At 46.3% G+C, this 14,214-nt stretch overlaps 1 protein-coding gene across 2 annotated transcripts in view; it reads right to left on the bottom strand.

Annotated features, from left to right (window-relative positions):
* The window catches only part of LOC128305537 (protein bric-a-brac 1-like), a 141,833-nt gene extending 129,731 nt beyond the window's left edge, over positions 1–12,102 (bottom strand). For both annotated transcript variants that reach the window (XR_008287465.1, XM_053043029.1), the window contains exon 1: positions 10,015–12,102. Coding sequence is in view for 1 of the 2 variants with exons in the window: in XM_053043029.1 (XP_052898989.1) it covers positions 10,015–11,625 (1,611 nt within the window). In the remaining variant the exon portion in view is untranslated. The remainder of the gene's footprint in view (positions 1–10,014) is intronic.
* Positions 12,103–14,214: the final 2,112 nt, after the last annotated feature.

The raw sequence follows: 14,214 nt of genomic DNA, 5'->3' as shown, positions 1-14,214 counted from the left end.
GGGCCGACGATTTAACGTGACTAAAACGGTCTAGCTAGAATGCACTGCCAACCCCGTCGATGTTTCCTTTTTTTTGTGCGGAACTTACAGCTGAAAGTTTGCGGGAAAACTTTCAACATGATATAGTTGTTCCTTGTGATTACACAGCCGCCACTGTAATGCCACCCCAAATTCGTGACATCGTTCCAATAAGAAGCTGTCGTCGGATGAGGACAGCACTGGGACGTGCCGTTTTGAAGGTTTCCATACCCCGGCTGCTGATCGCTGGTCAAAACATGTCGAACGGCAAGTGCAAGTTTCTTTCGGGGTGTTTTCCCCATTGGTTGCAGCCCGGGAAGGGAAATGGTTCTTTCTTCCAGGAATTGCTTTAACAATTACCACGTGACGACACGTGATGTTCAGCAGAAATAGAGAGAGAAGAGGAGAGGGAGAGAAAGAGCTGCCTTTATTATAATGAATCAAAGTGGCAAGCTTGTGGCCTCGTGTGCCGTGTGTTTGATGTTTGGTCTATAGCAAACGACCGGTGGAAAATCAGAAGCCAAAGGGAGTGGGGGATGGTGGTGGTGGTGCAGATATATACACACAAAGCGCAACCAAATGATTGTGCCAACCGTACAACAACAAAATAAAGAACACAAGAGAGAGAAAAAAAAAGTGGTAATAAATGAACATTCGATTGCAGCTCGGGGCTCTGCACAATGGCAATTGCACATACACAATGTGTGCAAAGTGCACCCGAACTCTGACCACCATTCCCCCGTTCCCACTCACGCGCTCTCACGCTCGTTTGTTCGTTTCCATCCGCAAAACGACGTAATCACCTCGCTCGATCGTATTTATTATTGCGCGATCTGGTTTGCTCACGTAGTCACATACGGCGAGAGCATGTGTTATTATTAATAATAAAGTATTAATTTTGTTTACAACTAAGCGCTTTATTACGTACACTGGACAGAAATGCGCGCGTGCACACAAACGAACCACCCTTCCCGCCCTCCCTGCCCCCTGTTTCCCATCCCAGGACCTGGCCGAGTGAAGGTTCCAGTGAAGGTGTAATGGGCGCATTGAGGTTTTGATGCGGTAATTGCAAAAGAACGTACGCCAGCACCCCGACGAATGGGAGCGTTTTAGGGGACGAAAAGGGAAAAATGGTACAACGGCAACAAACAATACACAAAAACCCCCCATTTACTTACACACATAAAAGAGAGGCGCAGAATTAGTAATAGGAGAAAACTTATCCACCACCACCACCACCCGCCCACTGGACGAATAGTGGTCGGTATTTGAATAATGCAGTTATTGTTCTTCTTGCTGCCTGCGCCCAGATCGCAACTCGTGCTGCAGGTGCATATGTGGCCTCTCGGCACACGGTTAGGCGGAGCGCCGGGGGTTGCTATCGGCGCTAGGGGCTGAGCCGTTTTTCCCGCGAATTGACTTGTACCGCCCGGTGCAAGCGTGATTATCAGCTTTTATTGTGCACATTGATGGTTAGCAATCGAATGCGAACGGGTCGGGTTTGTTCTTACGCCTGATAGCCTTCCACTTCCACGCTGATGTCTCATCTTCGACCCGCAGCCTGCCACACTCACCCACACAGTGCAGCAGCTAGATGCACCTTCCTCCTGCTCACAATTATTATTTTTGCAGCTTTATTTATGTTTTTTTGCACTGCGAATGCTCTGCCCCGTTTTGTTGATATGGGTTTTTGTGGTTGGTGTGTGTGTTTTTGTTTTCGCTTTTCAGACTAACAACGTCGTAATGTGGCTTGCGCCACTATCGTCTACGGTGAAGGTTCGGCCTGTACTACACACAATTTGTATATGTATAAAACTAATTATTTTACCGCCCAATGCTGTACCACACCCCTGCCATCACATCTTGGGTGGATTCATTACGACGACAGTGGTATGGAAACAATTAGTAACTGCTTCGTGGTATGATGCCATAAATTACAGTCATCGTGTAAAAATACCCTTTAAACGTCAATATTCATTCGAATCGGCGCAATATTGTGGTTTCTTTGTAGAATGAAAGTTAGAATAATGTCTAGTTCCGAGTAAAAGATTGAGTAAAGGTAATTTACTTTTATTCATTTTTTTTTAAACGGAATCATATCGACTCACTACTTAGATGGGTGATGACTCCGAATGAGGCTCTAATATGACAATACTGTGCGAAAACGATCGCTGGTGCCAAAGCTCAAAAAAGCTGTAAAAGCGGTATCCCAACCCAAAACTGAAGGCCACAAAAATTCTAATGTGGATTTGGAGTATTTAAATTCTCGTTCAGCCAAACACTAAATTTAAATATCGATTGTCAACAGCTAGACCGTTTGAAGCTAACGTTTGGTCACAAATTGCATCAAGCTTTCCTTCGCATTTTTCCTGATTTTTCCAAACATCTCGAGTGGATTAAGAGAAAATTATGAAAACTGATTTCTTGAGCTTTTCTTCAATAAAAACCTGGACTTCTATGAGGCATTATGGGCTTGTCTATAAAATTGTAACTAATTATACAACAAATTGGCCATTTTTCAGCCTAAATTAAAGGTCGAACTAATGTTAGTAAAGTTATGAAATTTACGCCACAAAATTTGGATCTTTTTCCCTAACCTGATTGAAAGAAAGAATCCGCGCAATATAGTAATGCAACTGTTGCGAATGAATCACCGACCAGCCTTTTTCCTTGTGCGGTAATATTGGTAAGCCTTCTCCTCTCCTCTAAAACCCACGATTGCGCAAGCAATCGCCATTGCTCCTTGACCGGGAACGACCATGGAGAAGGTTCGTAAAACAAAAACGGTTGGGGAAAAATTAACACAAATGATCATTTTCGAGCACCAATCCGATTCGCCATTAAATGCACCAAGGGTACAGACCCTGCCCGCGAGGGGGAGGGGGAAAGGAAAGGGAACTCGTTTTGCAACGAGGTTCCTTCGGTTGTTTAGTTTATTCAGAAATTAATGCTTAGAATGCGAACCCCGCGAACCCCGTGGACGATATTAATGATTCATACAAAACCATTAGTACAAAACCTTCGCAACGCGATCGAACTCACTTCGACTGCACTTGGACGGACGCGTTTCCAAATATAGACAATGCGGTCTTGCGGTAATCCATTACACTCCGTGCACCGTACGTACGGCTGGTCAATAATTACCGCTACGATTAGACGCTCAGGCTGAGGTTTGTGGTTTAGTTTGCCAAAAGACAAAAACCTACCTCGACTATCCGTTCGCCCAGCGTAATGTTGATTGAGGTGCATCACGCAGCCAGACACACCAAGCAACTAATCCAAGCAATCGGATGTAAAACAACTAATCAAAAGTTGTATTTTTTCTATGTAATTTTAGAATGTTTGTTCACATTTGGATTTAATCAAGTCGGTTGTTTAAGTTTTCCTTAAACTTATCATGCCCGTTGCCGTCTGCTGATTATCAGCATAACTGACCTCCCCCAGAACTGACCTCCCACTTTTACCGGAGCTAATCTCCGGATGGAAGCTGATCGGTTTTTGTTATTATGAATAAGAATTAAGGGTTGTACCAAAAAAAAAAATGCGCCTGATAAACGGAAATTAATTTCGCATTTCTCAATGTGCCGATGTGTTTTTACTATCGTCAGCAAGAAGCACTAATTGAACCCAACTCGAACGCAGCCGAACGGGGTTGAAGTGTTGTGTAAAACAAAAAAAGGTGATAGAACTCAGTGACAGAAAAATAACTCATTACTGATAAGCATAAGGCGTTCGTTGCGGTTTCTTTAAAAGCGACTCACGTATCGCTTTTGTACAATCAACTTATAATGGCTGCATTGCATATTATTACAGCGCTAGAGAGAGAGAAAAAAATGTAAATAAAAATCGATTTCTGTTTTTTGTTTTGCATACCAAATAAACTTTCATTAAACAGAACTACTGCTTTACGCGTGTTGAGATTAGACAGGCGCAAGATTATTTAAAATAATCACCGTGACAGAGCAAAATGTAAAGGACTCAACGTAAATATTCATTCACAATGTCTATGGTATAAAAAAGAAAATCTATACTTTTTAGTTATAACAACCCGGCGGTAAAAAGCCGTCGGCATATGTGCTTCTGATTAAATGGTATGAGATAAGTGCGACTGCTAAAAAATGAAATGTATGACTTTTTTTCTTGAGAAAGAAATCTAAAGCGGTTAGTTTTGGTCAAATAGTTACAACATTATTTTGATAGAATTATTAAAATTTGAGTCCTCTTTTTGCGCGACTCGCAAAAGTCATCAAAATGCAGAAGAAATTTGCATAACTGCACGTAGATTATTTAAGAAGGGTAAGTAATTTTGTTAAAATAGTTGTAGAATTATAAAATATAATTAAAAAAAGTTCTATAAGTCACACTGCAAATACTTAATTTATCTAAATAATAACATACATAAAATGGTTATCGAACACCAGACTCCTTACCTAAGTTCCTATCACAATTCTCCCACGATTTCCCTATCAGTCGCAAAAAGCGGTATGATCGATAATTTACCATTTATTGGAACACAGTTTACAACCCATTCAATCCCATCCTATCACGCGATCACCATTCACCTCATCTCGCCCAGCGTAACAAGCGTAACTTGCGCAACCGAGCCCGCGCGCTTCATCGTCCACAGCCCTTCCGAAGTGCCGAAAAAACCTTTTCCACTGGCGGGGTTGGTGATTAAAAAGACGTCATTTGTCTGCTGGAATCAATTGCTGTGCAGTAGGGTAGTAGTTCCTTTACCATAAGTGGTAAACGTGTGCGTTTATAGCACCAACTCATCTTCGTCTAGCCAGCGAACAACAAACAGATCGTAAAAAATAAATTGATTAAAGAATGGAATTTAATTGTCGCTTATCAAATTTTTATACACTTCTATACCACCGACCGCACACACACTTACACATTCGTACAGGCATGGAGTTGGCATTTTTTTTTTGGCAGGTTTACGATAGGGAAGCACCATGGAGTTGATGGTGATATTTTATTTGAGGATCCATTTATTTGTCTTATTATTTGTTTTTTTTGAGAATGGTTTGAAGCACACGTGCATTGTCCTCGGGTGGTTGGTTTTGAGCATTGATATAATATATTTATTCCCAGGTTTAGCATTACAATGTCACCGCGGCTAATAGCACCATGGGCAATAATTTTACAACGTTTGATAAGGCACCAGGTTTGAGCACTGCAATACGCTACACTCCCAATACCGGCAGCGTATATTCATCCGCGATTTTCTCGAAGGTTCGTGTGCTAATAAACCTGTTGCTCGCGACACATAACAACAGAAAACCCTGGGAAACGAATGTAACCGAGAGGGTGCAAACACGGGCCAAATAAAACTCCACCAAAATGGTGTACTCCAAACATTTATTATATACCCATGGTTAATAAAATTGAAACCACTTCAAACGAGTGCACGCTGCGGGTTGCGGAAACTCGGTCGGCGCGGGACAACGGTCAGCGTCGAAAAGTAAAGTTGTTCAATTATTTTATCTTATCTACGAATTATGTTCAATTACATCGCAGCCCCATTCCCACCCCAGGGCACCACCACCATCGACGCATTGATAAATGTGTGCGGTGTATTTCATTGACCTTCGCCGGTGTTTTTTTTTTTTTCGGGGCGTTTCGCCATCGTATGGCCCGTTTCACCTGTTGCATGGCCCGAAGATGTTGAAGTACAAAAAAAAAATAATAAAACCACACTCACACCTCGGGTGCAGAATAAAATATGTTTCGTCTCTGCCTCTGGTACATGAGAGAGAGGGGTTTTCAAATCTGAACAAACAATACCACGCGATGCGTCAATATTTAGGCAGACAGTGGGTACAGTTTTCTTGTGACACCATTCTTTGTTTTCGTGTTTTTTTTTTTTGTTTTTGGTTGCTGCTTTCCAAGAATCTAGCAGACCAGACGCAAAAACCCGATATCGCAATATTGTTATTGTAATGTTGGTTGAAATATTTTATACTTTTTCGCTTTGTAATGGTTTGTCAGCTGAGCAAACGGAGGCTGTCTGGCGCATCAACAACAGTGGCTTTCGCGTGTGCGATCGATCGGCAAAACAACACGCACGGAAAGTTTAATAAATTCTAGCTCGCTATTTTTGCGCCTTTTGGGAAATTTTTGCGCCTTCAACGGTTCCCTTTAAATTGGGAAATTAATTTACCAAACCCACTATTTACATGCGCACATCGCAAGAAAAGCTTCAAAACCATACACTGCATCATTTAACTCGTTCCGATTCCCACATAATTCGGCACATTAGCGTTTAAGCGACACTCGGTGGGTGCACAACATTTTTGCGCCCGGTAAGCGACACAATGAAGAGACAAATTAAATGTCGGCCGGGCACATTTTTCTCGCCATTGCGCCCCTATCGCCTAATGACATCTTGAAGGGGGGGAGAAAAAAAAAGGTCACAAAGAAAGCCACAAAAACAAAAACAAACAGCGAAACTAAACAGCGTAAAGCGAGCTTCAATCGCGAGATACAATTTATATAAAATATAAAATACGATCGTTACCGGCGTGCGAACGAAACGATGCGTGCTAATGCACGTTATTGCTGTGTAGGGGCTGGCGTCACAATACGCACATCCGGACCGGTGGTGGCTACACGCTGTCATTGCCGGTATGGTAAACATTTTTCCTTCCATCCAAGTGTGTGCCCTTTTTTGTTGTCACTCGCGAACAATAATTTTCACTTGTCGCATGCCTGCCCCCGGGGGTGTGGGTGTGCGGGGGGGGGGGGGGGGGGGGACAAATAAAAATAAAGGAAAAACGGTCGCCTCCACCCACCATCCCCCCGTTATGGATTCATTTTTCCTTTTATTTTACTCTCCTTCGGTTGCCTGATGGCCCATTGCACCGTGGTGCGTTTTGCCGCGTTGCGCGTCGTTGCGCTGCGCGCCGTGGCTCGATACTCATCAGCAGATCTAGATCTTGACACAGAAAGTATGTTACGAAGCATATACATATATATTTGTATACATATATATACATATTGACAGTCGACCCGCCGGGATGGCTGGCGAATGCACAAGGGGTATGAACAGCAGCAAACAAAAAAAGGGGTAAACGCAAGAAACGACTTTCTGTGTACTTAACTGTGCGAAGGAGATGGGAACAGCAGTGAAGGAAAAGAAAAAAGCGAGGAGAATCATATAAGTGTAATAAATGAAGTTGAAAGGCAGGTGGAAGTGGAAGCGTGAAGCAGTAGGCGACGAAAGCGCCCCGAAAGAGATAGAGTCGCATCGCTATCGAGCGATAGAAATAAACATATCCGTGAAGAACAGTGGAACAGGAAACAAGAAAACAGCATAAGAGCACTTACTTTCGTAGGCATTTTCATTAATAACATCATACATTTTATTACACCCCATCGAACCAACCGGTCCCCCTTACCCGAACCTACCCACACACACACGTTCTCTTTCCTTCTCGCTCTCTTACTCTCTTTCTCTGTCTTCGCCACAAAACCAACCCCCGTTCGGTTGTAAGATTCTGGAGCGCACTCTGCCAATTCCCGCTCTCAGAACGGCAGAAAACGGAACGAGCGCCGGTTTTTTCTTATTAATAAATTATAATTTATATATTTTTATCGTCGCACAGCGTAGAACGAGCAGTTGGATCGCCCCCTCCCCCCCCATCCCTCCCCCCGGAAACACCCCCTGGCAGCTGAAAGTTTTAGACTCGATCCCGCCACCCCCATTATATCTCCACCATCTTTCTACCCTTACCGCTGCTTTAACGAGCGCACTTCCAGCGCCGCTCCAGCATCGACCGATCGTTTGCATCTTTTTTTTTCGTCTCTCTCTTTCCCTCTCTTTCTCTCTCTTGCTGGGTTTTTGTTTTTTCAAGAGCGCAAACAAAAACCCCCCCAAACAACTTCCCGTGCCGGATTGCCCGACGTTGCCTCCGATACATTACGAAAGAATTGGGTTCTATTTGTGGATTTTGGGTTCGTTTTGCTTGGAGCCCTCGGGTACAGGGTGGATCGGGGAAAAAAAATCCCATCAATACTTTAAAATAAGCTTTAAGTTGGCTGAAGGAAAAACAGGAAAACAGCAATTAAGTAGTGCGTATATTCACATCAAGTAAAGCATACCGGAAAGCAATAATTTTTGTTTAAATTAATATCATTTTAGTGACACTATTTTGTACAAAATATTGGCCAATCAACATCATAAATAGGCAGCGCTGTAATAGCTCCGGATTAACTTTATCTCTTCGTCTAGTTGCGATAAGGGAACTTCTCTGTCTGATCGCTTTTGATCATAAATTTGCGTTGTCTTGCATTTCAAAGTGGAACACAACTTCATCCCACATCACCCTGTGCCGTGCTGTATTCATTTGCTATTCGCCAAAGTGTCTCTCTTTACCAAAACCCGCCCGGCGGGCTCATCTCGCCATGCGCTTCTTCTCCAGGCCGCGTGCGCCACGAATGTACCGAAAGGCCATGCCGGCATCGCAAGACAGTGCGCCTCGGGGAACGGCGACGCATATTTATATTAGTGTTATTATTTTTGCGATTCTTTACGAGGTCCAGGGCGGGCACGGGGCACGGGGCAAAGCGGCAAAGTAAAAATGTACACATTTTATTTATTTTAATGTGCGTGCGGCACTCCGCGGAACTTCTTCGCCACCACCATGCGCGGTTAGAGGGGGCAGAGCGTAAAGGAGCATGCATAAGACGTTATTGATATTGGTCCACCGAGCGTCATTGTGGGTCGTGGGTGTTGTTGTTGCTGCTGTTGTCGCTTGTCAGTAAGTTCCACTCGAATGGTGCTCTCCTCGCCGAACGTGAGTGTTTTCGGTTCCGTTTCACTTTCACGATCGCGATGGTAAAAGGGTAGCCGTGTTTTGAAAAATGGGGAATGGGCGAAGAAAAAAAACGCACACACAGAACTAATATAATATATATTTAATTTCCCCTTTCGCCTTGCTGGGGAAACACACTGCTGCCCAACTGCTCAAGAGCGAAAAACCCACTCTGCTTTTAGTTTCCCATCTCTGCTTTCAACCGATGTTTTTTTTTTTGGACGGAACTTTAATCCCTTTTGTTTAAAAAAAAATCCCCCAGAAGAACATATGTTATGGGATGAATGGAACCTAGCGCAAGGAATTTTGGAATTCTTCACTAATAATCGCTTTTGAAAGTAGCTCGCAGGAACCCGTAAAGATGCGAACTGGTACAAAGATTATAATAATTTAGACATTTGCTCTATTCTTATAATTAGAAGAAGAGAATTAGAGATTAGACGAGTCTCAAGGAGATGGAGTCTCGTAATACAGACCCAGTGACCATTCGGACTATGCGCATTTAGGAATTAATCAAATCAAATGTTTGTCCATGCACAAAACCTCATCGATCGGTCCCTGCGCTTCACCGTGCGCGTGCACAGAACCACAATTCCCAAGTGCATCCGCCAACAAAGCATACCTTCCAGCCCAGAAAACGAGGGAGAAAGACACTTAGCACGGTGGTTGCTATTTTTAAATGAAATATAGCCTCAAGAACCGTGCCAGAAATAGGACCGGATGGTGTAAAACACGCGGGGGGAAACCGACTCCACTGCAACATTCTGCAACGTGGGAAGGAAACGGACCACAGGAAGGTTTTCTAATGGTACTTTTCATCGCGGCTACATATTGTGGCCCGCCGCCGACGACTATCATAAGTTAAATGGTCGGGACATGGAATGCTTGAGCTAGTTACCATCGCACCCTCCTCCCCACGTAAGTGCTTCGGTGGAATTTAGTTCTGCCCCGGTATGTAGTGGGTGAGGGCGAATAAATTCTACTCGCACCGGGGCAATATTCGCAATCGATGGCCAATGCGAGGTCGCGAGGTCTATATTATTCCGGTTATGAAACAAGTACATTTACTACTCTTTCTTTTCCCCTCAGGAAGTTTACGAGGGGTTGAGGAATTCTGAGTTGGATCATTTAAAAACGGCCAAGATGTTACTACTTTAAACTTGATGTGAACACTTACCCTTTCTTCCTCGCGAATCATCTCAGCGATGCCCGGCTTGATCTCCATGTCGTCCGGATGGTTGGCGATGGACGATGACAGCGATGACATGGCCATGGCGGCCGAATCGAGTGCCGGTGGCAGCGGGAACGAAGCGAGCGGATTGTTCGCCGCACCACCGCTCGACTGCGCAATGTTGGACGGTGTGGGCGGAATCGGGGACGGCACCTCGAGCTGATCGGGCGTACTGTCGGCCGGGCTTCCGATGCTGCTACGATCGCCGGACGGCCACCGTCGCTTGCGGGCACTCTTCGGCGTGGAGGCTTGCACGGCGGCCGCTGCCGCCGCCTCCAAACCGGCCGCACCGAGCGGCCACTCACCGGCCGCCAGCCCGGCAGCTGCCGCGGCGGCCGCCGCTGCCGCCGCCACACTGCTGATGTCGCGCGACGATATGTGCGGGTCCCGGGACAGGTCACGTGCGAACTCGCTCATGCGCGCATCCATCCGGTGATCTTTGGTCGTGTCGCGATCACGGCCCGATCGCTGTTTCTTGGCTGCGGCCGCGGCCGCTGCTGCTGCCGCCGCTGCACTGCCACTGGTCGCCGTACTGTTCCCGGAACTTCCGGACCCATTTCCACCGGACCCCGATCCATTGCCACCCGGACCGGACCCTGCTCCAGATCCGCCCGTTCCCGTGCTTACACTGCCGGCACCGTTGGCCAACAGCGAGCTATGCACGATCGCAAGCGGATTTAGGAGCTTCTGATCCTCCCGATCCAAGTCCTCCGGGCCACGGCTTTCGACCCCGTCACGCTCGGAACGATCCCGCCCGCCGGACTCGCCCGCATCGCCACTCACATCGGCAAGCCCGCGTATCTTCAGCATCTCCGCCACCTTCAGCAGCGGTCCGATCTGATCCTGGCTCACGTTGATCTCACCCTTGTACATGAACTCCACGATCGCCTTCAGCTCGGCCCAGCTAACGTCGCGCATGATCACGATCGGGTGCTGGCAGGGATTGTCGAAGAACAGCGTCTGGAAGTAGGGACTGCACGCGGACAGCACCATCTTGTGGGCCTTCATCGATTGCCCATCGCACGCCAGTGTAACGTCCACGAACGATTCGCTCTGCAGCAGCTGATCGAACACGCTCGTCAGGTTCGTTTGGTAGTTGTTCCAGCGCAGACAGAACTGTTGCCCCCCGCCGGCACCGGTTGTGCTCGGGCCGGATTGCTGTTGCTGGCTGCGGGCCCCAGGACTCGCGGCCGTACGGGCCGCCTTGTGTGCCTGCAGATGATGGTCCATCGTGAGGGGGGAAGGTGGTGGCGATGGTTTCGCCGGGTGTTCCTCCGGTACCAGCGCACGCTTCAGCGACAGTGACGACAGCGAGGAGGACGTGCTGGACGTGGACGACGATGAGCTGGACGAGGAGGAACTGGACGAGTTGTGGGGCGGATGCAGATGGGGGGCCTGCTCGGAGGGTCCCGGCGTACCGGTGGACGAACGGTCCGGCTCCTGCCGGGCGGGGTTCGTGTTCGGTTCGTTCCGGTGCGCGGAATCGTTCGGGTCGTGGCTCGAAGCTGGTGACGGATGGGACACCGATGCTGATGGTGGAGGTGTGTCCGATGGCATCGCGGCTGCTAGGAATGCTGCGACTGCTTGCCGCTCCACTATTGAGTTTTTTTCTATTATGTGCGGCTTGTGTGTTACCCGATGTTAATTTCGCTGCTTCTAGCTCTTCGCTATCACTTGACACTTCTTAAACGTCTTAAACGTCTGATATGGTACAGAATGCACAAATACACATTCACACTCTTTTTTTCTCTCTTTTTTGCACTCTTTTCACGCAAGTTAACGTTTGTACGTAACACTTAGACTTGACGCTGCACTACTGCAATGCATTCTTGTAATATTTTGTACATCGGAGCACATACTTGCAATAATATTAGATTCACATATAAGCACTCACTTCACTGCACACACACGCACACGCACACACATACGAACGTACAGTTGCAAATTCACTTTTTTTAGTTTTTTAATAACTTTATATCGCGGTTTGGTTCGGTTTTTTGTCGAACAAATTATTTCAATAGCAAAGTTTTTCACCATTCACCAAGCACGACTCGGCAGGGCACTGTTGAATAAAATATTTATAGCTTTATTTCTTTACATCAAACAACCATTAATAATGTACGAGGTTGAAAATTTCTTTTCCCAGCAAAATAGAAGGCAAACCGAGCCGCACAGGAGGTCGGTTCCGGTAATCTCGGCAAGCCTCGCACGAGAGCACCAAGACGGCCGGCATCTTTGCCGAGCAGGATCGGGCCAGGAGCAATATCTCTTGCGATGTGTGCAGCATCCCTTTTTCGGTCCCAATTCCTTTTCGCACGGCACGGACGACTCTCAAACTGTGGTGAGAATAGAAATCTCACCGTAAAAACCGAAACCCATACATCAACAGAACCACGTGCTTGCGACGATTCCCCGCACCCAATGTTTTTGTGCTGCGTTCCCTTCTTATCGGTTTTTTGTGTCGTTCCGAAGCATTTACTTAACAATTAAAGATTGATTAGCTGCAAGATTGTTACAGCATTATGGTACCGAACGGTGAGATGAATTCTCCTGTACCGTGTCAAACATTCGCTCGCGGCACTATTTGATTATAGTTACCACCAAAACGATACCCATCCGATCCCACCAAGGGGTCTGTTTGCTTAAAGTCTTTTTCGGTGGCCAATGTGGAGAGAGAGAGAGAACAAAAAAAAACAAAAGCAGTTGAGGCACCGGAGAAGGTAACACGCACCTAAAATTGTCAAAATGTCGTTGGACAGTTAATCGCGTTTTAATGTCTCACTTTTCCGGCTTTCCGGCACCACAGACGTGGTGGCTTTTCCTTCATACGGAAAAGGTAAATAAGAAATAGACCAAATAGGGTAACCCACCACCACCCCCACCGCCCCGCCACCGACCGCTGCTGGATTGACAAAACGGGGCACCTTAAATTGTCTTATAGAAACACCATTTGTGAGGGCAATTGGGTACGGGTTTGGAACGGGGTTTTGGGGGAGCCTTTTCCTCACTGCCTGCGGTCGTCCCGGTGGCTTAAGCGGTTCCATCATTTCCTCCAATTTTGTGGCCCACTGCTCCCGTGATGGGGGGGAGGGAGGTTTGTTTTATTCCTAATTCTTCGTTTCCGTATCTCCCGTGCGATTTATTTCGTTTGTTTCCGATTCGTCTACTGCAAAGTGGGGGGGCTTATTTTAGATTTCTTACGCTGTGTTAGCAGTGTGTATCTTTGTTGTTTTGTTTTCTTCTTCTTCAATTCAGTGCCTCTCTTCAATTCAGTGCCCTAACGCTTTCTTTCCGGCCTCCGGTTCTTCGGGTCACATTTGTTTGCTCGTCAAATAATCACGCGCCAGGGAGGAAGGGGGCGAGAGGCCCCTTTTTTCCTTTCCCTCGAGGGATTCTTCTCCATCCGCACCAGATGCGGTAATGCGCGTAATGCTCAGTGGACATGGGTGTTTGAAACGCACTTGAGGTGTTTTTAATTGACGATTTTTTTTTTTCATGTATCTTTCCGTTGGGGGTTTCGGAAGAGCGTCTTGAATTTGAATAGCTTGCCGCTTCTATTGACGCAAATGGGATGTAATAAAATGCCGTAACTGCGTTCCGTTCCGTTGCGCCTGTTGTTGTTTAGTGCAATTTTGAGATTGTTCTTTTTATGGCACCACAAAGTGGTGTGTTGGGCAAATGTTAGCGATTTTAGTCATCTCGTTTTTAAAAATAGCTTTTTACCAGAAAAAGGTGTAGTTTAACACTCGATACCCTCAAATCGATATCAACAAGATGGAGGCGGACAAAAGTGACATATCTATCGAACGGTTTGAGCTAATTTGTCTAAAATCACTCAAGTCGTTAGGTAATGTTAGCCTTTAAATTATCTTCAATCGCTATGCTTCTTCCAGCTGAATCGGCGCTGGCTCGGGTGTGTGCTGAGCCTCATTAAACCACACCGATCAACACGGGTGTCGGGCACCTGTTTGCTTTAGCAGAAAGGTAAAGATAAATTAACTTGTTCACTCCTGAAGATCGTTCGCAGACGCACCACCGCCACACCACACAGCGCGTCCTGTTCTTCGCAAAACAGCGATTTAAACGGTTCACTTCTAGTGCATCAGTACCGGGGGCCGGGTACTGGAAAGACACATTACACAGACG

This window comes from Anopheles moucheti, chromosome 3, assembly GCF_943734755.1.
Source record: "Anopheles moucheti chromosome 3, idAnoMoucSN_F20_07, whole genome shotgun sequence".
Lineage (NCBI taxonomy): Eukaryota > Metazoa > Arthropoda > Insecta > Diptera > Culicidae > Anopheles > Anopheles moucheti.
This window is presented reverse-complemented; position numbering and strand designations above follow the sequence as displayed.